The sequence below is a fragment of the Phoca vitulina genome, unplaced genomic scaffold, assembly GCF_004348235.1.
Source record: "Phoca vitulina isolate PV1807 unplaced genomic scaffold, GSC_HSeal_1.0 scaffold41, whole genome shotgun sequence".
Classification (NCBI taxonomy): domain Eukaryota; kingdom Metazoa; phylum Chordata; class Mammalia; order Carnivora; family Phocidae; genus Phoca; species Phoca vitulina.
The window spans coordinates 11039023-11062778 of NW_022589744.1; the positions used below are offsets into that span (position 1 = coordinate 11039023).

The following is a 23756-nucleotide window of genomic DNA, read 5'->3' on the forward strand; positions in this document are numbered from 1 at the left end:
AGCCTGCTTCTCCCTCTCCCACTCCCCCTGCTTGTGTTCCCTCTCTCGCTGTGTCTCTCTCTGTCAAATAAATAAAATCTTTAAAAAAAAAAAAAGATTTTATTTATTTGAGAGAGAGAGAGAGAGTGAGGGGAAGAGCAGAGGAGGAGGGAGAGGACAAGCAGACTCCACGCTGAGCGCCAAGCCCAGTGCGGGGCTCGATCTGACCTGAGCTGAACCTGAAACCAAGAGTCAGATGCTCAACCCACTGAGCCACCCAGGCGCCCCTGATTTTTTTTTTTCATTGGCTGAGGTAGCTGTTTAGAAAAACAGCTTTTGTTTTCCCAGGCTAGGTTATTGCAGCCTTTCTCCGGGATAGCAGCTTTGCACTCCTCCAGGAAACTCCTCTGGGTGACATCCGGGCACAGGGCCCCGCTCCTGCCTGAGGCCCAGCCTGAAGACTCCACTGGCTGTTTCAAAACCTTACCTGTATGTGTGGGAGCAGACTCCAGGCTTGTTCCCGACAGGTAGCTGGGCCTTTTGTCCAGGTCCTCTGGGTTCCATAAGGTGATGTCAGTTCGACCCCCAGCCTGGCTGAGAAAAAGCCCGAGGCTCTGCTCTCCTAGGCCCACAGGGAGTCGCTGCTCTCCTAGGCTCTTCTGAGAAGCCTCCTCCCCAGACCTGGCCGGTGCCCAGCAAGGGGCTCAGCTGAAACAACTGTATTGATGAAACTGTCTATGGGGGGACTATAGAGATGCTCCATCCTCTGGGGAGTCTAGAAAGATCACTGTCTGAACAGGAAAGTATTAAAGACTTGAATCCCTGGACCACATCACATCGACCCCAGCAGAGTTGCCTTTATGCATCTCGATCTGGATTTATACCATCAGCCTAGATGGAGGGCTGTTTTAAGAAACAACCTCACAATGGGAAAAAGACCCAAGCTTTCCTGGACAGCATTTTGGCAGAATGAATCAAATAGGCCTACTCTTTGTCCCGGTGATTCTGTTTCTGGGAAAGGATCTTCAGGATATAGGCAGTGATTTGCACCAAGATCTTTGTACTATGAATTTTTGTAGTTTCATTTTTTAAAAGATTTTATTTATTTGTTTGAGAGAGAGAGAGTATGAATGGGGGAGCAGGGCAAAGGGAAAAGCAGACTCCCTGCCGAGCAGGGAGCCTGACGTGGGGCTTGGCTCCAGGACCTGAGATCATGACCTGAGCAGAAGGCAGATGCTCTACCGACTGAGCCACCCAGGCGCCCCCAGTTACATTTTTAACAGAAAAAAAAAAAGGGAAATTCTTAAAAATCCAACAGTAAGGGCTACTTAGGGACCTGTATACAATAGAACATTCACACCCACTAAAAATGGCCCTGTAGATCCATGTGCACACAGAAAGCTGTTTATGCCAAATTGTGAAATGAAAAAAAGCAGGTACAGAAAAACATTCTGGTCACACAAAATTGTTACTATAGCAGCTCTAAGCCTAGAAAGCTGTTTAGAAGGATGGTTACCTGCGTGTTGACAGCATCTTTCTCTAAGTGGGGCATTTTCTTCTACTTGCTTGCTCTCCTCTCCTCTCCCGCGCCGCACGGACCCTAATTCTAATTACTTACAAATGGCACTATTCTTTTGATAACTATTTGAGGCCATGTCCATTTGTTTATGGAATTCCCAGTTATAGATCTAAGAATATATGAGGTACATTTTCAAGTAATATTTTGGTCACCTTTGTTAACCTTTCTGTGCTGTTTGATTTTTTTTACATCAAGTACACCTTCACACAAGCCTTAAAGCAATTTTAAAAAGAAAAGAGCCTTAAAAAAAAAAAAAAAAAAAAAGAGGGGCACCTGAGTGGCTCAGTCGATTAAACATTTGCCTACAGCTCAGGTCATGTTCCCAGGATCCTGGGATCGAGCCCCGCATCAGGCTCCCTGCTCAGCGGGGAGTCTGCTTCTCCTTCTCCCTCAGTGTGTTTGCGGTGTGTTTGCTCATGCTCTCTCTCTCCCAAACAAATAAATAAATCTTTTTTTAAAAAGAGAGAGAGAGAGAGGAGAAAGAGAGGAAGGGAGGGAGGGAGGGAGGGAGGGAGGGAGAGCCTTGTGACCTCCACCTGAGTCTGTCTACCGACCTCCTTAAGGGCCTTGCCCCCACCACCAGTCTCTGTCTCCTGATTAAGCTGCCTGAATCTTTTTTTTAAAAACAGCTTTACTGAGATGTAATTCACACACCAGGTAACTCACTCACTTAAAGTGCACAGCAGTGCGACAGTCTCCAGCATATTCACAGTGCAGTCATCCCCATTGTCAGCTTTAGAACATTTTCATCATTCTGAACTCTTCTTAGAAATAAATAATATATTTTCCCTTGATAATAATAAATACGCCATTCCCTTTGTTTCTAAGAAGAGTGAGGCATGTATATGGAGGAATATCTACCCCAAATGTCTAGTTACCCTCGCACAACCCCAGACTCACTAGAGAGAATTTTTAGGGATTCCAGCACCTGCCACTTCCTTTTAACCCCTCCCCCTCCCCATCACACACCCCCCTAAAAACAGGCTGGATCCCCTCCCAGCCTGACAGTGTTCATTTACTTTCGGCTGGGATGGGGGAGAGTAGGTTCCAGTCCTGTAGGGTACAAGAATCAGGGCTGCTTGGGGGAGAGGATGATGGTTTTGCTGCCCAGGGAAAGGAGGTTTCTGAGAGGGGCCCATGTCATTAGAACCAAACGGTACCTGACCAAGGCCAGGAGACCTGAATTCTGCTTCCAACGTGGCCATAACCTTGGGCAGGTCATTCTTCGCTCTCGCTCTCCAGCCTGTCACCCATAGAATAAGGAGGTTAGGCCAAACAGCTCTGAAGCCTCATCCAGTTCTAATACCCAGCAAGCCTTTCTGCTCCCTTCCAATCTCAGCGAGCTCCGGGTCACCCTTCCAAACCCAGCTTGCAAGCTGCCCATTGCAGGAGCCTCCAGCCGGCCCCAGGAAGAGTGAGCTCGCCCTTACCTGTCATCCCAGAGCACTTTCCCCATGTCTGTTGGTTGTCTTAGCACATTCCTCCCACTCATTCTTTCAAGGATTATTTATTCATTTATTTATTTGAGAGAGAGAGGGAGAGAGCACAAGCTGGGGGGATGGGCAAGGAGAAACAGACTTCCCCACTGAGCAGATAGCCCAATGTGGGGCTCGATCCCAGGACCCCTGAGATCATGACCTGAGCCGAAGGCAGATGCTTAACCGACTGAGCCACCCAGGTGCCCCTCACTCATTCTTTCAGAAAATATTTATTATACACCTCCTCTATGCCAGGTACTCTTCTAGGTCCTGGGATATCGGTGAACAAAATTGGCAAAATCCCTGCCCTATGAGCTTACAATTAGTTGGGGTGGAGGGGGAGATGAACAAGATAAATGAGCAAATAGTTTGGTAAGTTAGATGGTGGTATGCGCTGAGGAGAAAAACTAAGCCGAGAGGGAGTGTGAGGTGGGGGAGGGATGACTTTGAATCAGTGGTTGGGGAAGGACTCCTGGAGAAGGTGACATTTAAGCACAGATTTGAAGGAGGAGAGGGACAAGCCCTGGGAGTGTCTGGGGAGAGGACATTCCAGACAGAAGGGACAGTCAGTGCAAAGTTGTAGCTCCTGGCTTACATCCCCTTCGAGGCCTGGAGGCTCCCTGAGGGCAGCTCTGTGTCCTGGTTGTCTTGGGGTCCCCAAAGCATAGCCCAAAGTGAATGCTCAGAACACTTATGGGAGTCCTCTGAGCTCGTTCAGCTGCTCATTGTTACTCCCACCATCTGCCCCCCCTCCACTAGACTTGCACTTGGCCGCAGAGCTGGGGAAGACCCTGCTGGAGAGGAACAAGGAGCTGGAGGAGTCTCTGCAGCAGATGTACTCCACCAATGAGGAGCAAGTGCAGGAGATTGAGGTGAGGGGCCACATAGGCCCTGCATGTGCTCCCCCACCCATTGAGGACCCCTTGGCCTATGGTGCCTTTGTGTAACTTAGAGAAAGGTGCCCTCTTAGCAGACACAGCTTTGGCCCCATAGCCTTGTGCAGTTCAGAACCTGTACAACTATCCCAGGCGGCCCTATCGCGCCACCATCTTTACCCCCCACTCTGCCGCCGACAAATTTCCCAAAGCAAATGTGTTCCTAGAAGTGGGAAGAGGTCCAGGTGAATACATTTCCCCCAACCCTCTTCTGAAAGGGTACTCAATCCTCTCCCCTCCAGTACCTAACCAAGCAGCTGGACACGCTGCGGCACATGAATGAGCAGCATGCCAAAGTGTACGAGCAGCTGGACCTGACAGCCCGAGACCTGGAGCTGACCAACCAGAAGCTGGTGCTGGAGAGTAAGGCTGCCCAGCAGAAGATCCATGGGTGAGGGCCGGGGGGCGGGCTGGGGGGCGAGCGAGGGAGAGGTCAGGTTGGGTTGCATGTGGGCATACTGTCCGGTGGGTGTGACCCATGCTCCTTCTCCCAGAAGCCCAGGCCTGGGGACCCGGGATGGTAGTGAGATTGCCCTTGTCAGTTTCGGGTGGTTTCATGTTCAGGCCACAATCCCTCTTGAAGCCCCAGCTACACACCAGGCTCTGTTTAGGCACTGGGGATACAGCGATGGGGATAGAGAGACCGTCCCGCCCTCTGGGAGCTCACAGCCCAGGAGGGAAGGCAGGCATGTAAATACTTTATTGCGGTGCAGGATGGTAAGTGCTCAAAGGGTGTGGGAGGAACCGAGGTGATACAGAGGAGAATGGTCAGCTCAGCCGGGGAGGCGCAGAAGAAGGGCGGGTCCTGGGTACACAGGGAGTTCTCGTCTGACCTCAGCACCAGGCAGCAGGGCCCATCTTTCCCCATCCCTGAGTCCCTCCAGGCCTGCAGTGAGGAGGGCTGGCCCCGTCCCGTTAAAATCCCTCCCGTGTGCGCCCCCCCCCCCCCCCAGGCTGACAGAGACCATCGAGCGCCTGCAGGCCCAGGTGGAGGAGCTGCAGGCCCAGGTGGAGCAGCTGCGGGGCCTGGAGCAGCTGCGGGTGCGCCGAGAGAAGCGGGAGCGCAGACGCACCGTCCACACCTTCCCCTGCCTCAGGGAGCTGTGCACCAGCCCCCGGTAGGTGAGGGCGCCCCGTGGGGGGCAAGCCCAGACCCTGCACGGTGTCCCTGCATCCCGGAGAAAGGAGAGGGTGGGCCCCAGGCAGCGGGTGGGAATGAGAGTTGGGGCACCATCAGGCTGTCGGAGGGTCTGGCCCTGTTGCCACCAACCGTCAGCAGCTGGCATTGACCGAGCCCTGGCCACGTGCCCACCGCTCTAAGTGATTTCATTCCCGTGGCAATACCATGAGCTATGGTCTATCATCCTCACCGCTCAGGTGAGGAGACGGAAGCTCAGAGCTTACATGAGCTTATCCAGGGTCACCTCTTCAGGAAGCTAGAATTCCGACTCAGGAGGAGTTAACCACTACACCTTTCAGTCCCCCCGCTTTTTTTTCTTTAGAGAAGGAAGTGGGGGGGGCAAAGGGAGAGGGAGAGAGAATCTCAAGCAGGCTCCATGCTGGACATTCCCATTAAATCTGAAAGGGATGGCCTCTTAATATAAAAATACATAATTGTGGGGACACCTGGGTGGCTCAGTTGGTTGGGCATCTGATTCTTGGTTTCAACTCAGGTCACGATCTCATGGGGCATGAGATGGTGCCCACTAGGGGCTCCATGCTCAGCAGGGAGTCCGCTGGAAGATTCTCTCCCTCTGCCCTTCCCCCCCACACATGCACACACTCTCTCTCAAATAGGTAAATAAGTCTTTTTTTTTTTTTTAAGATTTTATTTATTTATTTGACAGAGAGAGAGCACAAGCAGTGGGAGCAGCAGAGGGAGAGGGAGAAGCAGGCTCCTGGAGGAGCAGGAACACCGATGCGGGACTCAATCCCAGGACCCTGGGATCATGACCTGAGCCGAAGGCAGACACTTAACCGACTGAGCCACCCAGGCGTCCAAAATAAATCTTTAAAAAAAAATTTTTTTTTTAAAGACATATTGTGTATTTAGTGGGTATTTCAATAAGGGTCCTGGCATGAGACAGTGCCTTGCACAGAGTGATTAATGAAGAGGTATGGACGAAGGTGTAGGGAACCGCAGGGACACTGCGGTACCCTAGGGTTGCAACAGCAAGGGGCTGTTACCATCCCTAGGCCTGAAGGGGCCAGGGGAAGGGAGGTTCCTGGAAGGCCAGGAGGTGCTGCCCGACCAGCACTAACCAGGGAAGGAGTGTGGGGAAGACCCTCCCTGACCTGCCTCTGTTCCTGCCCTCTGACCTCCTGCCCCTGCCTCCCTCTGGTTGAGCTCAGGAGAGAGCAGAAACCTGGCTGAAGCAGTTCACTGTGGTCAGCCGCCCCGGGCAGAGAGCAGGGCGAGAAAGGGCGGAGAGTGGATCTAGAGGGGCAAACAGAGTATCTTCCCCAGTGGACGGGAGAGGTGTTAAGCGTGGGGAGCTGGATCCGGGCCCTTGGCCTTGACCGGATTCTACCGGCCCTCCCCTGCCCCTTCTCAGGTGTGAGGATGCCTTCCGCCTGCACAGTTCCTCCCTGGAGCTGGGCCCGCGGCCCCTGGAGCAGGAGAACGAGCGGCTGCAGACCTTGGTGGGTGTGCTGCGTTCCCAGGTGAGCCAGGAGCGGCAGCGCAAGGAGCGCGCGGAGCGCGAGTACGCGGCGGTCCTGCAGGAGTACGCGGAGCTGGAGCGGCAGCTGTGCGAGATGGAGGGCTGCCGCCTGCGCGTGCAGGAGCTGGAGGCCGAGCTGCTGGAGCTGCAGCAGATGAAGCAGGCCAAGACCTACCTGCTGGGCCGGGAGGACCACCTGGCCGAGGCCCTGCTCGCGCCCCTCACCCAGGCCCCCGAGGCCGATGACCCCCAGCCCGGCAGCGGGGACGACTCGGCCGCCCAGGACGGCGTCTCCTCGCCGGCCGCCTCCCCGGGCCACGCTGTACGCAAGAGCTGCAGCGACACCGCGCTCAACGCCATCGTGGCCAAAGACCCCGCCAGCCGGCACGCGGGCAACCTCACGCTGCACGCCAACAGCGTGCGCAAGCGCGGCATGTCCATCTTGCGGGAGGTGGACGAGCAGTACCACGCGCTGCTCGAGAAGTACGAGGAGCTGCTGAGCAAGTGCCGACAGCACGGCGCCGGGGTGCGGCATGCCGGCGTGCAGACCTCACGGCCCGTCTCCCGGGACAGCTCGTGGAGAGACCTTCGTGGGGGCGAGGAGGGCCAGGGGGAGGCCAAGGCAGGGGAGAAGAGCCTGAGCCAGCACGTGGAGGCGGTGGATAAGCGGCTGGAGCAGAGCCAGCCCGAGTACAAGGCGCTTTTCAAGGAGATCTTTTCCAGGATCCAGAAGACCAAGGCCGACATCAATGCCACCAAAGTCAAGACGCACAGCAGCAAATGACCCTTTCCCGGCCTGCAGCCTCCCCCAGGGTCCGGCCACGGGGCCCCTCCTGCCTGGGCCATGCAGCCTCTGGTGAGGGAGGGAGCCCATCAGCAGCAATACGGCCCAGGGGAGGCTGCTCTCTGGCCCAGGGAGTGTGTGGGGGACGCAGCTTGTTCTCAGCTCACTCGGGAGGTGGCCAACCTGTAACACATCTGGCCTCCCAGGATCCTCCTCCATCCTGCGTCAGCCCAAAGACGCAGCTAAGAGTTGCAAAGCCAAACGTGTGCGCACGCCCCCCCCCCCCCCCTCCCCCCCGGATTCCCAGCTCCCCAGCCCTTGGCTTCCTGACCCTGGGCCTTGTTCACAGATTTGTGGCCAAGCTTCTGAAAGCCATTCTGGACCACTTGGCTTTTTTCTTTTTTTTTTTTTTCTAAGTTTTTTTTTTGTTTTGTTTTTTGTTTTGAGAGATTTGCAATGCAAGGTCTCCCTGACCCCTTGCCACAACTGAAAACACTTGAAGGGGGATCCCAGAGCCAGCTGTTGCAGGTTCCAAGGGTCTCCTGGACCACCCACTGCTTCTCCCCAGCTGCGACGCGCTGTCATTCCCTTAGCACCAGCTGTCCCACACCCAGGGTCCTGACCAGGTCAGAGACGGCCCCTGCCATGGAGAGCAGAATGCCTCAGCCAGGCCTGGAGTGCCCCCCACTTCTCCCTGGAGACCATCAGCCCACTGCAGATCTGTAGCCAATCAGAGGAGGGGAACAGGGAGCCCCTCGGCAGCCATACATGAACAGTGCGCCCTGCTTCCCTCAGAGCCAGTCTCCTCGGGCTCCAGCCCTGGAAATGCCTTCTGGCCATTAAGCCTTCCAGGAGTCTGGGCGGTGGGGAGCCCCCATCTCTGCACGCCACCTCTGACTTGCCAAGCTTGGCCTCTGCCTGCCCCCATCTCAGGGACCATGATGTGTCTCATTCACTCCCATGCTCCCCACAGGCCGACCCCTCCTCAGATCATGCCTGCTACCCCCAGAATATCCCAGGAGTGTGCCACCAGCCAATGGTCCCAGCATCCGCCCCTGCCCCCCTTCAGTGGGGACTGCCCAAGATTCCCACTCTATACTGAACAGTATTGAAATGGGACCTGGTGGAGAGCATGTCTCCTCTGCCATAGAATGCCTGTTCTTAAGCTCTCACCTTTGTGGGGGGCTTTTGAGGACCCACCTGGGTCACAGGTTAAACCTTTTATTAAGGCTTCAGAAAGTCCAGCTTCAGCTAAGAGATGTCCAGGTCCCCAGCTTGCCCTGAGCAGTTCTTCAGGGTTTCCAGTTCCTTCTACCACCCATCCTGAGATCCTAGAAATTGGAGGAGCCACACAGCCTGGTGGAAGGGGGGAGCCCTGGCCTCTGTGCTGGGAACCCAGGAGGGACCTTCATGCCTTATCTGTTTCTAAGGGGTAAAGGGGTTTTCTTAACAAGCATGCCCGACCTCCCTGGAGGCGCTACCCTGCTCTCTGGGCAGCACTGTGATGAGCGCTGTCGGCTGGTCCTTCCGTTCACACATCTTGGAACCCTTTGTCCTTTGGAGCTGGGCAGCTCCCAGCCCTCCGTGTGTCTCTGTCATCTAGAGTGGAGGGGATAGGGTGGGGGAAGGGCTCCTCCTGTTTGCTCCCCAGTTCTGTAGCGGCCGAACAGCGTCACCTTTGAAGTATACACAAGAGAAATATATTTACAAATGCTTTATTCTCTTCTTTAATAAAAAATGCACCAGTATTCTAAAAGCAGAAATGGCCCTAGAGCCATGGTCCTGTCTTTGTGCATCTCACACACCTGCCTCTCATCACACAGCTCTGGGGCTGGGGGCTGAGGGGGGTGTCCTGAGCTTCACTCTCCTGGGATCCTGCAGCCAAACAGCCGAATGCCTGGGGGTGTTATCAGGGGACTGGGCAGATAAGGGGTGGTGGTGAAGGAAGCAGTTTCCAGGAAGAAGGGGCGGATTTGCCCACTCACTCTGCACTGTCTGCTCAGCCCTTCAGGGAGGAAGGAAGGTGGGTCTGGAATAGAGCTAGTGAAGACTGGATTTCCTACCCCAGTGCTGCAGAGAAAAAAAATAAACGCCACCCGATCTCTGAAAGTAAAAAGAAGTTCCTTATCATCCCCCTTGCGGCAGCGAACTTTTGTTGCCTGCTGACTTCGTGCCAGGCAGTGTCAACCTTGGGAGGCAGCTATAAAATCTCTGTTCTACTGATGGAGATTCTCAGGCTTCGGGGTTAAGTTAGTAATTCAGAGTCCCATAGAAATATTCAAACCCCGAACTGACCAGTTCCACTCTGCAATACTGCACATGCCTATCTCTTTGTAATGTTTAGTTTTAAGAGCCAGTCCGACCCAGGGCACTCCAGAAAAGAAGAAAGGAAAATCCTGTGGTCCCCAACTCACAGGCCAGAGAGAAGGGCTGGTGCCTGCAAGCTCTTTGAAGCTGCCAGGAATGGCTTGGTGATGCTTTGTCTTTTCTTCCCTTCTTTCTTACCTCTGAATGTCCCCTTCTTGAAGCCCCATTTCAGCCCCTGGAGGGCCAAGGAGGGGAAGGAAAAGGCTGGCCTCAGCTGTTGGTGCCCACCTTTTGAAGGGGACAGGTGCCACCTCTTAGGCCTGTTTCTTCCAGAAGGGCCTCTATTCTGGAGGGTTCACAACAGCAGCAGGTGAGAGGAGCTTGCTAGCTGCTCTTCTCTCCACCCCGGGGTAGCTCGTCTCACTCTCTCCTCTATCCCGCCGCCCCCCCCTTCCAGAATCCAGGCCACCAGATGGCCTGAGCAGGCTGTGTTTATTTGAGGCCATGGAAACCTACAGCTCCTTTCTTCTATCACTCTGGGTCAGGAGCAGGGCTGGAGCCCAGCCTCAGAGCAATGATGCCATGAAATGGTGCTGACTTTATTATTCATAATCCCTGAGCTGTCGACCTAAGTGAGTCCCTGGCTTTGCTCCCTGGAGCAGCTTATGCCTGTCACCATAGAGACGCTTCAGTTCCCTCTGAGGTCTTGGGACTAAAACAGGGAGGGACCCAAGAGATTCCCCTTCCAGCCTAGAGCCCAAAAGGCAAATGTCTATCGCCATTCCCTTCCTAGTTGGCGCTTACAAAGCCAGTGCCTGGGAAGTAGTTTATTCCTTCCTAAAGAATATGCCTGTAGCGATGAGACTAAAATGGTAAAGCCTCGATTTGATGACAGTCTCCTGTTTCAAACAGCCAGCATCCTTAGGGACATATTTTTCTAGGTAATCGTGCTTTTACTAAAAATAGAACTCTTCATTACAAAACAATCACTAGGATGACTAATAATCACTAATCATTCATTGAGCTCTGTTTCCGTTAACCACAATGCCTCTCTCCAAAGGAACTTAGCCAACACTTAGCTCTCTCCAAACACTGCTTGCTCCGCTTTGAACCTTTCTTGGAGTTAGAACTTCTGTTTTGAGGTTCATGTCTTAAGAACCCTGGAAAAGGGCTCTGCTTAGCCTGTCTGTGGCTGCCTGAATCTCTACCCCCTTCCCCAGCATTCCTTTATCTCCTGGCTAGGAGAAACTGTCATCATGCCCCACAAAGCTGTTGCTTCTGTGAAGGGGTGTGGGTCCACTTTTAAAAACATGTCTTTCTCCACCTGCCTGCTTCTCCTCCCATCTGGTAATTTGTCTTGCGGAGACTTCACACACCTGCTCAGCCGGGATTTGCTTACACTGCCTTGTGAATAAACCTGAAGTTACTAAAACTCGTTTCTAGCAGAATTCACCTTTCAAGAACACTGCCAAATAACTCATCTTATGAATATTTATTGAGTATCTATGATGTGCCAAGTTCTGGGTGCTGGGGACTCAGCAGTGAGCCAGTGCCCCCACCCCCACCCCCACCCCCAGAGCTTATTATATTCTGACTGGAGACGCAATAAACTAGAAAAAAAGAAGATAAAGTAGAGCAGAGTCTGAGTAAAGGGGATGGAGACGAACTAGGCCAGGCAGGGCAGGCCGCATTGATGGACCTTGTGAAACTTGGAGGGGAGAGCGGTCCGGGAGGGGGGCACAGCCCCTGAAAAGGAGAGAAGTGGTGTTTCTGGGGGACACGGATTCCGGGGGTTCTTTTCACCAGGAGGCTCCCTTGAGAGCTCGCTGTCTGGCCAACAGTGGACCTCAGCGCTCCAACCTGGCCTCCCCGACGCGGCCGAAGGGGGAGCGTCTCACCGGTGCCTGGGAGATCAGCTCGCCGTCTCCCCGCGACCCCGGCGGGCACTAAAAGCCTCGCGGAACTAAAGTCCCGAGGGAAACAGGAGCCGGCGGGCCGCGGAAGGAAGCACCCACCGGAAGCGCCCCGAGAGCCGAACATGGCGACCGCTCGGTGCCTGCGCTGGAGCCTGAGACGAGCCGGGGCCTGGCTGCTCCCGCCGCCCGCGCGCTGTCCCCGGCGGGCTCTGCACAAGCAGGCAGATGGCACCGAGTTCCAGAGCATCTACAGCCTGGACAAGCTCTACCCGGAATCACGGGGCTCGGACACCGCCTGGAGGGTCCCGGTGAGCGGGGAGCGCTGGGCGGAAGGGGCGTTTCCCCGCCTCTGCTGGGGGACGTTGGGAAACCGGGGCCGCATTGGCCCGGCCGGAGCAAATTGGCCGCGGGAGGGAGCTGGTGGCCGGAGCGAGCGGGGCTGGGGCCGCGGAGCGGGTCCTGGCTCCCGGAGGCCTGGAGGTGTGCGGGCGTCGCGAGAGCAGGCTGAGTGTTTCTTACAGGACCACCAGCTTTTCCGCGTTCGTTCCCCGGCCTCCTGGCCCACGCGTGGGCATTTTCTCTCCAGAGTGGACAGTAAAACCCAAAGGCTGTTAAACTGTTTGGAACCTTTTGGGAAGTTACACTGTCCATAGCTTCTAGGAATTCCAGCGCGCCTGAGGAAACAGGGCCTCTTTTCAGGATGCATTGATTGCCAGCCTGCTCGGTACAGGCTCTTTAATGGGCCTCGGGCAGGAGAAATAGGACCTAGCCAATTCTACTGCGTTTCCACCCACAGGGCTGAAAGAGAACATTCATTTATTCACTCACCCATTCAACAAACTTCAGCTGAAAGCATGGTGTGTGCACTATGTTAGGCATGGAGATAGGGAAGTTAAAAAAAAAAAAAAAAAAAACCATAATCTGAATGCTTGTGGAACTTCTCATGGAGGGAGACAAGCAACAAATAAAATCAGAAGTATAGAGTATGTGAGATGGTCATAAGGACTTTGGGGGAAATAAAGGCTGGAAGGAAGGAGTGCTAAGGTAGGGGGAAGGGTTGCAGTTTTAAGTAGGATGGTCTAGGAAGCCTCTGGGAAGATGACATTTGAGTAAGGACCTGGAAGAAGCAAAGCAGTGAGCCATGGGAATAGTGGGGAGATGAACGTCCCTGCAGAGATGAACATTCCTGCGACCACCTTAAAGCAATAGCGTGCTCGCCTTGTTTGAGGAACAGCAAGCAAGGCCAGTGTGGCTGAGCAGGGGAGTCAGAGCAGATGAAGCTAAAAAGGAGAGGAATGGGGTGGGGGGAGGCCTGTTTACAGGGTTAATAGGCCCTTAGCTTTACTCCAAATGCCATGGGACGTATTGGGGATTTGAGGCAGAGGAGTGGAAAGATTCAACTTAGTTTTACAAGGATCATTCTTGGGGTGCCTGGCTGGCTCAGTTGGTGGAGCATGCGTCTTGGGGTTGTGAGTTCAAGCCCTATGTTGGGTGTAGAGATTACTTAAAATCTTTAGGGGTGCCTGGGTGGCTCATTTGATTAAGCGTCTGCCTTTGGCTCAGGTCATGATCTCAGGGTCCTGGGATCGAGGTTATGATTTCAGGGTTCTGGGACCGAGCCCTGTGTTGGGCTCCCTGCTCATCGGGGAGCCTGCTTCTCCCTCTCCCTCTGCTTCTCCCCCTGCTTGTGCTCTCTCTCTGTCAAATAAATAAATAAGATCTTTAAAAAAATAAATGAATAAAATCTTTTAAAAAAAAAGGATCACTTTTATAGAGCCTTACAGAGAGTAGACTGTAGAATGGCAAGAACAGGAAGGCCACTTATAAGATTGCAATAACACAGGCAACAGATGGTAAGCAGGGAGGAAGCACTAGGACTCATAAGAATTGGTCAGGTTCTAGATGTATTCTGAAGCGAAAGCCTGTAGGATTTGCTAATGTATTTTCTCTAAGAAGTGAAAATAAGAGAGGAATTTGAGTCTGGGATGGAAGAATTGAGTTGCCACTAATGGACACGAGAAAGTCGTTTGTTCTTTCATTCAACAAAAAGTTTATTGTGTACCTGCTGTGTCAGACACTGTTTCAAGCATTGCAGATCCAACAGACGTAGATAAAACGGATAGGGTCCCTGCTTCATGGAAGTGATGTTCTAGTGGAAGGAGCAAACAGTAAATAAATGGGGGAAAACATCAGGTAGTGAGAAGTAATGAGTAGGCCAGGGTGCTGTCAGAGAGAGTGCTGGGGAGCTACTTCAGATTGATAGTAAGGGAAGTCCTCTGTGAGGAGACTTGAGGTTTGAGGCCGTGATCAGGCATTCGAGATGAGACGCCAAATAGCAGTTGCCTATATGGGTCTGGCATTGAAGGAAGTTTTGAGCTTAAGCCAGAAAGTTGGGAGTCATGAACACACGATATTTTCATCAACAGAGATGAAATGTTCTAGGGAAGGAGTGGGATAGAGAAGAAAAAGGCTTCCAGGGGCATGTCCGTGTTTTAAAGTTGCAAAGAGCAAGCGAAGGAGTGTGAGAAAAGCACAGGGAAGTAAGAAGGAAGCTAGGAAGCTGGTGAGGACAGCTCAGGAGGAAGAGGGAGAACAACTCCAAGAAGGGCAGGGCCCGGAGTTTTCAGTGCTGCAGGGAGTGCATGGCGATGAGGATTTCATTCCCAAATCATTCTAAGATGAAAAGGGATGAAGGCAGCCAGAGGGGGGACAGGTGAGGATACCATGAGTTTGGCTGGCCAGAAGAGCCTCAGAGGGGGTCGTGTCTGCCCCGGGCCTGTGGACATGGGGCTCAGGCTCAAGGACATCAGCAGTGAATCAGAGCACAGGAGAGACACGGAGGTGAGAAGTCCTAGAGTGAGGAGTTCCGTCTGACACAAACCCTCAAGGTAGATGGCCTCCCATGTGAGCCTCCGTGGCCCAGGAAGGAACAAGGTGGCCCACCAGGTTTGTTGTTCTAGGTTAGCAGAGGATGTTCCTTTTGGAGTCTCCCTGAGGCACGTGTACTGTGGAGCCTGGCCTCCCTCCAAGGAGCCGGGCCCCTGATGGCGCCTGACCTTAGCTAAGGCTGCAGACATCAGTTCAAATTTCCTGGAAGAGTGTTTCAGAGACGGTACCTCTAGAGTCTGGGAAAGCTTTTTCTGTCATCCTGATAGGATTTTACAGGGGGACCTGAAAATAGTTGTATTACATCTGCACTGTGGCTTTACATCCTTTCTTTGATTGACCTGGACCAGTTAGGAGTCACAGCAGGTGATGTTCATTTGACACTGTGTATGTTACATTACAGGTTGATGCACAGCAAGCCCATAATGACATTCCTCTAGGTAAGTAATTTTGTTTTATAAAAAATCAGTCATTTCCCCCACCCCTAAACATTCCTTCCAGACCTCTCCAGCATCACAAAAATAAAGAGACTGTCTTTGGATGTGCAAAAGCGGAGTCCCCTCGGCACTGTTTAGAATGGCCACAAAATGGTGGCGCAGCCACTGTGGATTGCTGTGCGGTGTGCGAGATGAGCGAGAGCTCTTGATGATCTTGTGACACGGACCAGTCTCTACGGTAGATGAGTGGATGGCTATTTAGAAAAAGTTGATCTGCAAAAGAATATATATAGTAAGCTACCATTTTACATCGGAAACATATATTTCTATGCATATACATAGATCTGAAAGGATGTATAAGAAATTGGATACGAGGACTGGCTTGGGGAGCCGAGAAGAAAGGACAGACTTGGTGGCTGGGGAGCAGGAGTGGGGACTTCTCCCTGTAAACTGTTTGCATCTTTATTTTTTTTTTAAGATTTTATTTATTTATTTGTCAGAGAGAGAGAGAGAGCACAAGCAGGGGGGAGCTGCAGGCAGAGGGAGAAGCAGGCTCCCTGCCAAGCAAGGAGCCCAATGTGGGACTCCATCCCAGGATGCTGGGATCATGACCCAAGCCGAAGGCAGACGCTTAAGCAACTGAGTCACCCAGGCGTCCCTGTTTGCATAACTTTAGACTTGTGTGCCCGTCCAACGCAAGGCAAGGCCTGACAAGCAGAGCCTGGGAAACAACAAGCCCTTTTTAGGGTCAGAGAGTTAGTGGTGTCCACAGACAGTGACAGGAGGAGTGGCCATGGGTGCCGGCTCCCCGTGGCCCCCGTTCAGGGTGGCACGGAAACAAAGAGGCTAGTGAACTGTGACACAAGGGAGAGGCCACCCTGTGGCCCAGAGCCGGTGCCCTGCTGCTGAAAGCTGGGCCTTGCGGTGTGCGTGTGGCTGGAGGTGGCAGAAAGCGCGTCTCGTCAGAACCACGGGCGAGGAGACAGTCTCGTGACGGCCTCCAGGGAGACAGGGAGGCGAGTGGGAACCGGCCGTGTTGCGGCTACTCACCTGCCTCAGGTGCTGTTGTGTTGGGGGGCCTCCCAGGCCTTCCTGGAAGACAGAACCCGCCTGGGCAGCCTCCGTGGAGACAAGCAAGGTTGCCGACGCCGTGCTGGAACTGTCCCCCAGCGGTACTGCGCATTCCTCACCTACGCAGAAAAATGAATTGATTTATTCTTTTCTTTTCTTTTCTTTTTTTTTAAGATTTATTTATTTATTTGACAGAGAGACACAGCGAGAGAGGGAACACAAGCAGGGGGAGTGGGAGAGGGAGAAGCAGGCTTCCCACAGAACAGGGAACCCGATGCGGGCTTGATCCCAGGACCCTGTGATCATGACCTGAGCTGAAGGCAGACGCTTAACGACTGAGCTGCCCAGGCGCCCCTGATTTGATTTTTCAAAAGGAAAGAGGTCTCCAGGGACGCCTGTGGCTCAGTTGCTTAAGCGTCCAACTCTTGATCTCAGCTCAGGTCTTGAGCTCAGGGTTATGAGTTCAAGCCCTGCATTGGGCTCCACGCTAGGCTGGAGCTTATATCTAAAGAAAAGGGAGGGGGGAGGAGGTCTCTCAGACGCAGTCCTGAGATGGGCCACCACTGCCTTGGGGCCAGCTCTTTGCCACCCATACCTCTCGCGGCTGGCTCACCATCCAGTCTTCTGAATTTTCCCACTACCATGCCTTCTCTACTTTCCTCAGACACTGTGAGTCTGCTTTTCATGAATTATAAAAATAGAAGGAAGAAACCTTATTTTACATTTTACAGACAAACCAACATGAGGCCCAGAGCAGCAGAGGGACTTTGCCCAGATCACAGTCGGTCAGCAGCCGGCCAGTGTTAGAAGCAAGGCTCCGGGCTCCATGCTAGTCCGCTTTCATCCAGCGGGTGTATTTAAACACTGGCTGACCAGGCACTGGGCACTGGGCATGCACAATGAACAGCTGTCCTCTTGGGGCTCACAGTCTGTGGGGATTCCAACATCCACCACATTTTGAAATACAACATTAAAGTAAGCTTGTCCCTTAGTTTGAGCTTTTGAAAGAGTCTTTGCTTTAAAACAAGTAAACAAACAGCAAAAAGCTAGCGCAGCCGGATCTGGTGAAAGACTGGACCAGAAGCGGACAACCCAGGTCATAATTTTACACCCTCTGCTGTGACCTTGGGAAGGGGACTTGCTCTTGATTTTAGTTTTGACATCTGTAAATAATCTCTGACTTGACTGCCCTGAATGTTACATTAGTATATATAAAAGTCATTGAAAGAGAGGTGTAGGGGCGCCTGGGTGGCTCAGTCGTTAAGCGTCTGCCTTCGGCTCAGGTCATGATCCCGGGGTCCTGGGATCGAGCCCCGGATTGGGCTCCCTGCTCAGCGGGAAGCCTGCTTGTCCTTCTCCCACTCCCCCTGCTTATGTTCCCTCTCTCTCTGTGTCTCTCTGTCAAATAAATAAATAAAATCTTTTAAAAAAAAAAAGAAAGAGAGGTGTAATATGTTGATAATAAATTAACAGTTTGTGCATGGAATAATCTTTTTTTTTTTGGTGTGTGTTCTGTTTTATAGATCGTTTGACGATATCTTATTGTCGGAGTAGTGGTCCTGGGGGCCAGAATGTTAACAAAGGTACAAGGCACCTTGTTTTCTTTCACTTTAAAACTTGGCTGGGAGATGTACTTGAGGAGTTCTGTGTTTACATTCATAAGGAATAAAGGGATTTTTTTAGCAGAAGCTTAAATACCACCAGTTTATAATAATCTTCTTTATTCTTTTGAATGTGGTCTGATCCTTAGACTCTCAGCTGTGGGTTGCTAGGACTAGGGTTGGCTTGTGAGCCTAAACAAAGGGAAATCGCAGTGTGAGTTGGCAGCCAGCTCCCAGAACAGGTTTCCTTCATGGAACCCATCCCCCCATTCTTTTCAGACCCCGTTAAACTGTAAGAGAAGCACTGAGCATTTAGTTCCTGGAAGTTAATTTTTGTCCAGCGGTGCCTCACTATCTTTGCTGGCTCATCCCATCACCAACTTTGTATTCCCAAGTTACACAGGGCAGAAACGTCACTGGCTGGATGTCTTGCCTCCCCGTTTCAGGATCGTCACCAGCCACCGAGTGCTGAGCCTACTTGAGAGTCTCAGTGACCTATGCTCTCTCATCCCTTTATTTACAGTGAATTCCAAGGCTGAAGTCAGGTTCCATTTGGCAACCGCCGAGTGGATCGCAGAGCCCGTGCGGCAGAGGATGGCTGTCACGGTAACCACTGGCTCCTTTTTCTGTAATCCGTCAGTCGCTTTTAAACCTTTACTCTGGGGGCGCCTGGGTGGCTCAGTCATTAAGCGTCTGCCTTCGTCTTGGGTCATGATCCCAGGGTCCTGGGATCAAGCCCCATATCGGGCTCCCTGCTCAGTGGGGAGCCTGCTTCTCCCTCTCCCTCTGCCTGCTGCTCTGTCTTGTTGTGCTCTCTCTCAATAAATAAATAAAATCTTTAAAAAAAACAAAAACAAAAACCTTTACTCTGTAGGACTCGGGTTTTGCCTTTGTTCTTTGCAGCATAAAAATAAGATCAACAAGTCAGGAGAGTTGATACTCACCTCTGAATGCAGCCGCTACCAGTTCCGAAACCTGGCAGATTGTCTTCAGAAAATTCGAGACATGATTGCTGAGGCCAGCCAGACAACGAAGGAGCCATCCAAAGAAGATGCTGTACTGCAGAGGATCAGGTACCAGAAAGTGCCCCCAAGCTCCTCTCAGCTGAGTCGTGGGGATGGGGGGTGGGGGTGGGGGCGGCTGCACAGAGAAGACAGGAGGCGGGGAGGGGGGGGGGTCCACGACTTCCCAGCAGAAGATGGGGAAGCTCCGGGAGTGAGAGAGGCCTCTGACTCGAGTGGGGCCCCGGGCTGCTGATCTAGCTGCTTTGCTTCCCACTGAGCTGCCAGCCACTCTCACCACTTTGAATTGGGCATCTGGGCCTAATTGCAGTCTTTCTGTTTTCAGGATAGAGAACATGAATCGGGAAAGGCTGAGAAAAAAGCGAATACATTCTACCATAAAAACAGGCAGGAGGGTGGGTATGGACTGAAATCGTCCTCCAGAGCCGGCACAGCCCTCTTCAGGGGCTCCAGGCTGCTGCAGCCGAGAGCGTGCACACCGTCAGGAGACCCCTGGTTTGTGGTTGTTAACGCCTGTCTTTCCCCTTGGCGCCACCACAAGAATGTTCATTTGGAAGGAGGGTTGCAGGCCCTGGTTGCAAAGGTCTTCATAGGCAGTCACATGTTGTCAAACCTTAATTATTCATTTAGTGTATGAGCTGCAATAAAACTCTGCAATAAATGCAATGGTCTTTGCTTCATTCAGAATGCTTCAAGAACAGAATTCCGACCTTTTCTGTCAGTTCAAATCTGCCTCACAATCGTGGACTGGCAGTAGTCAGCTGGGGGGGAAATAGGACTGAGCTGTGGTGTCGCCACTCAGGGAACACGCCTCAGGGTGGAAGAGCTGAGACGGGTGAGCAGGCCTCTGAGCTGGGCCTTGAAAAGGGAATAGAATTTTAGTCAGTAGAGGTGGGGGAGGGACATGCCAGTTGGAGAGAACAGTGTGAATAAGGGAAACCAAAGAAAAGGCTGGGGTGGAGAAGCCGAGGAAGCCATCTGAATGGTGGATTTGTGCCAGGGGATTGTGGGAGGTGAGTCTGGAAAGGGAGACAGCTCAATGTGGAGACTCAAATTGAAGTTCAAGAGTTTAGATTTTAAGAAATGTGGGTGACAGGGAGGGGCGCCTAGGTGGCTCCTTCGGTTAAACATCCAACTCTTGGTTTGGGCTCAGGTCAAGATCTCAGGGTCCTGCTCTCAGTGGGACACCTCCCCCATCCCCGCTCACGCACACGCGCTCTCTCAAATAAAATCTTAAAAAAAAAAAAATGTAGGTGACAAAGAACTGCTGAAGTTCTCAAGTGGGAAAGAGTACCACGTGTTAGGTGCTGTCACATGCTGTGGGGTTTTAGAGGCAGGAAAAGAGTGAGTCGGAACTGAAAATAGGTTTCTGCAATCCTCTGGGTATGGGAAGCGCCCAGGCCAGCAGAACTATACCAGATAACTTGGCGTGTACGAATTTCTAAAAACGTTCTCTATAATTCTGATCTAGTTCACTCGTTCAGCAAATAGTGCATTGTGATGTTCTAAATGCCAGATAATTAGCGGTAGTGGTAGACACACTTTATGTGAGCAGGGCCCTCATCATTCATGTAAGTGTAAACAAAGGGACAACAAGTCATTGGTAAATGACCAACAAGAGTCCCCTCAAGAGACTCAGAGCCCAGGAGGGGGTGAAGCTCATATGCAAGGTGGCGCAACATTGATTCGTTTATTCGTTAATTCAACAAATAGTGAAAGCCAGGCCCTGGGTGACGTCCCAGGGACTCGGCAATGAACAAAAAAGTCCTTTCTTTCAGAGAATTTACACTCAATCAGGTGATGATAAAAGCCGAGAAGAAAAATGGATTCCGGTTATGGTAACACAACCTAAAACGTGGTGAATATCAGGTCAAAACAGGTTCTGGGAACTAGAGAAGCAACCAGTTCCAGCTAGAGGGCCAGAGCAGATACACTTGCTTGCAATGCTTGACATAGGTGGGAAGGAGCGGAGGGGCCGGCCATGTAGCAAGGTAAGAGCTTCAAATGTGACAGCTGGGACATTTAGACTCGACCTCTGCCGAGGCTGTCAGGGGAAGATTAATCTGACTGAATGGACAAGGAAGTGCAGGCAGATGGGCACAGGCTGACGGACTGACCCATGTAGGTGGCAGGGACCCATCCCGGAACTAGGGCAGTGGCAGGGAGAATGGAGAGCCAATAGCAGGAGCAAAAGGATGATGGAGACAGAAAATGGGCCCAGGTGGAGCGGGAGCAGGTGTGTGTGTGACATGGGTGGTGATGCATGGAGACAGGGAAGGCACAAAGGGAGCAGCCTTGGGAGGAGGTGGGAGGAGGATGGTTTTGCCTATGAGGAGCTGACTCGTGGGGCCTGAGGAGGAACGCCCCGGTAGTGATGCCCAGGAGAAGGAGTGGAGCCCTGGGGCTGGGAGTGAGGTTGCAGTTGGAGGATGCAGGATGGAGGACACAAGCAGAGTCTTGGGAATGGGTAGGAGCAGTTGAGGACGAGGCAGAGCAGAACCTGGGGACTTGCTGGGTTAGATGGTGGCAGCGGGGAAACCAGAAAAGGCATCCCTGTGGGCTGACCCTGGAGCAAAGTGATGGACCCGAGAGCTCCTCAGAAGACCTTGGTAGCACATGAAGGGAACTGGAAAGGCATTCGGGACACACAGGAGGGGATGAAAAGGTAAAGAGAAACACCAGCCTGGGGGACAGGGAGTAGAGCACAGGAGTAGGACCCATCCTTTAAAAATGTTGAGTGCTGGGATGCCTGGCTGGCTCAGGGGGTACAGCATGTGACTCTTGATCTCAGGGTCCTCAGTTCAAGCCCCACTTTGACAGTGGAGCCTACTAAAAAATAAAGCAATTGTGTTTAAAAAGGTGGAGGGCAATGAAGAATGAACACAGGTGAAAATGATTCCATCTGGTAGCTCAAAGCAAGGCAAAACTGCTTTAGGTGAGTATCTCGTTGGAGGAGGTGGTGACTGAGGGGGAGGAGGCACAAGGGAGCCCTCTGGGATGCTGGAAGTGTTCTGCACTCATCCAGCTAGTACACTTTGCCCTAGGAATGTCACACCTCGAGGAACAAATTGGTTAACTTAAAGGAGAGCACCCTCAAGGCAGGGGACTGGAGCCAGGTGGGCCAAACTTTTGCTTCTTGCTGAGGTTAGGGAGGAAGGAGATGGGTTTCTGCAGACTTTCCACATGTCGGAGAGAGAAAAACAAAGACGAATGTGTCCAGGTTCCCTGTGCCCTGGATGCCTGGAGATGGGAGAGGCAAGTTCTGGAGGCAGGCACAGGGAAGTAACAGCTGCCTTCTGCTGAGGCTTCTAGAACATCTTTCAGAAGTGCATGAATTCTAATAGTGGATTCTAAACGCGTGTAACGTTTAAAAATGAGCTCATTCTTTATTTGTATTACTTTTTGTAAACAGTTTTAAAGGAACAAAATATTAGGGTGAACTATTTGGCTTTACATGTATTTGTTTTATATATGATGTATATTCGTGATTGGAAAGATTTGTACAGGTCGTGCACTGCCTGGTGATGGTGAAGATCCTCAGTGCTTGGGTTCCAGTTTTAGTGATGGACGCTATTCTGTTCTCGTTCATTTCCTGCACTACTTTTTCCTAACATTCCTGGACTTTGTCAGTTCTGCACCGGGGGACACAAAGGCTGGGCGGGGCGCCAGGCTGCGCACCCGGACTCGGGGGTCCCGCCGCCCCCGCCCCGCCGCTACTCTCTCGGCGCTGGCGACCGAGACTAGGGGGCCGAATGGCGCAACCCTGACTCGCAGGCCCCAGTGGCCTAATGGATAAGGCACTGGCCTCCTAAGCCAGGGATTGTGGGTTCGAGTCCCACCTGGGGTAAAACCGCCTTTTTGGCTCTCTCCGCGCCTCACGCACCCGTGACTAAACCGAATCCAAAAGCCCAAAGAAGACCGCCCTGCAACTTTTGTACAGCCCGTCCCGGAGGCTTAAAGGTACAGCGTGTCCCGAAGGGGCGCGGTGACACCAGGCCCAGAGCGGGGAATACAGGCCACACTGACCCCAAGACTCCGGGCAACACCGAGGTCCTGGTAAACTGCACCGCAGGAGCGGGCGGAACGCGGTCCGAGGGCCTGGGAGGACCGGGGTTAGGGGGCGGGAGGGGGGGGCGTTAGGGCCGAGGCACGTGGAGCCCCCAGGACCCGGGTCCTCGTCGCGGAAGTGGGGGTACACGGAGGCCCGCGAGTTCCCGGCACCAAAAATTGCCGCGAGGAGAAGCGCCCGCACCACCCCAGGTGGGACTCGAACCCACAATCCCTGGCTTAGGAGGCCAGTGCCTTATCCATTAGGCCACTGGGGCGCGACAACACGCTGTGCCCACGTGGTCCGTGGTAACGCGCAGCCGCACGCCTGCGGCCCTCCCGCGATGCCGCCAGGCCGGCGGCTGGACCGCGCGCCTCTGGACCGGAGCGGTCGCCCGCCAGCTGCCCGAAAAGCTAGAGTCCAAGGCGAGGCGACGAGTTCGTGCCCCATGGGGACCACAGGGCGCTGGCGGAGCGTAGGTGCACAGAGAGAAGCGGGCTTCCCGGAAGGCGAGTGCCGAGCGGCCTTGGGGATCCGGGAGGGGACGAGGAGAGAGGCAGACGAGGCCGAGCGGGGCTGCTGTGGCCCGCGCCCCTCACCCAAAAAGAAACCGACCACGAAGGGACTCGAACCCTCAATCTTCTGATCCGAAGTCAGACGCCTTATCCGTTAGGCCACGCGGCCGCGACGCCTAGGGGGCTGCAGTGCGCAGGCCAGGTGCAGCCCCCTCGTTGGCGGCGCCGGCGACGCGGGCAGGAGAGGACCGCGCGCGCCGCGCCCCAAGGTGCATCACAGGTGTACCGGGGGCAGAGCCAGGGTGCAGTGTCTGCGGCAGCGTCAATGCTAGTGTAGCCGGAGGTCGCTAAATAGGTATCCCGGCACCGCCAGTCAAGTAGGGGACCGCGTGGCCTAATGGATAAGGCGTCTGACTTCGGATCAGAAGATTGAGGGTTCGAGTCCCTTCGTGGTCGATACGTTTTAATGTTGAAGAGATACTTAGCACAACCTCTACCGCAACTGAATCCCAGGCTTTACCCTTGTTTTAGACAG

At 53.1% G+C, this 23756-nt stretch overlaps 2 protein-coding genes and 4 non-coding genes across 9 annotated transcripts in view; 4 read left to right on the forward strand and 2 right to left on the reverse strand.

The window, feature by feature from the left end:
• Positions 1-9169, forward strand: part of CDR2L (cerebellar degeneration related protein 2 like) — a 14065-nt gene extending 4896 nt beyond the window's left edge. Inside the window, exons 1-5 of one of the 2 annotated variants that reach the window (XM_032429813.1) lie at positions 276-506; positions 3796-3908; positions 4214-4362; positions 4925-5089; positions 6527-9169. In XM_032429813.1, coding sequence (XP_032285704.1) covers positions 3870-3908; positions 4214-4362; positions 4925-5089; positions 6527-7418 — 1245 coding nt within the window. In that variant the 5' untranslated portion in view covers positions 276-506; positions 3796-3869 and the 3' untranslated portion in view covers positions 7419-9169. Of the gene's footprint in view, positions 1-275; positions 507-3795; positions 3909-4213; positions 4363-4924; positions 5090-6526 lie in introns of those variants that run through there. The other variant, XM_032429812.1, reaches the window with a different exon arrangement.
• Positions 9170-11370: 2201 nt separating this feature from the next.
• On the forward strand, positions 11371-19302 carry MRPL58 (mitochondrial ribosomal protein L58). 3 transcript variants are annotated; one of them, XM_032429821.1, is made up of 6 exons: positions 11371-11949; positions 14931-14967; positions 17559-17618; positions 18160-18242; positions 18540-18709; positions 18989-19302. In XM_032429821.1, exons 1-6 carry the CDS (start codon positions 11764-11766, stop codon positions 19293-19295), a joined length of 843 nt encoding a protein of 280 aa, XP_032285712.1. In that variant the 5' UTR covers positions 11371-11763; the 3' UTR covers positions 19296-19302. The 3 variants fall into 3 exon arrangements, with proteins under 3 accessions (XP_032285712.1, XP_032285711.1, XP_032285710.1); XM_032429819.1 differs by having other exon boundaries at positions 11382-11949; positions 18984-19302; XM_032429820.1 differs by lacking the exon at positions 17559-17618 and having other exon boundaries at positions 11381-11949; positions 18984-19302.
• A 3130-nt stretch (positions 19303-22432) lies between these two features.
• TRNAR-CCU lies at positions 22433-22505 on the forward strand. Its single transcript has one exon. It is a non-coding gene; the product is annotated as a tRNA-Arg (tRNA).
• Positions 22506-22910: 405 nt separating this feature from the next.
• On the reverse strand, positions 22911-22983 carry TRNAR-CCU. Its single transcript has one exon. It is a non-coding gene; the product is annotated as a tRNA-Arg (tRNA).
• Positions 22984-23317: 334 nt separating this feature from the next.
• On the reverse strand, positions 23318-23390 carry TRNAR-UCG. Its single transcript has one exon. It is a non-coding gene; the product is annotated as a tRNA-Arg (tRNA).
• A 214-nt stretch (positions 23391-23604) lies between these two features.
• TRNAR-UCG lies at positions 23605-23677 on the forward strand. Its single transcript has one exon. It is a non-coding gene; the product is annotated as a tRNA-Arg (tRNA).
• Positions 23678-23756: the final 79 nt, after the last annotated feature.

Coding starts and splice junctions, on each gene's coding strand:
- MRPL58 (XM_032429821.1), top strand. CDS start 11,764: ATGGCGACCGCTCGGTGCCTGCGCTGGAGCCTGAGACGAGCCGGGGCC. Junction 14,968..17,558: donor CCATAATGACATTCCTCTAG/GTAAGTAATTTT, acceptor TCTGTTTTATAG/ATCGTTTGACGATATCTTAT. Junction 18,710..18,988: donor GCTGTACTGCAGAGGATCAG/GTACCAGAAAGT, acceptor TTTTCAGGATAG/AGAACATGAATCGGGAAAGG.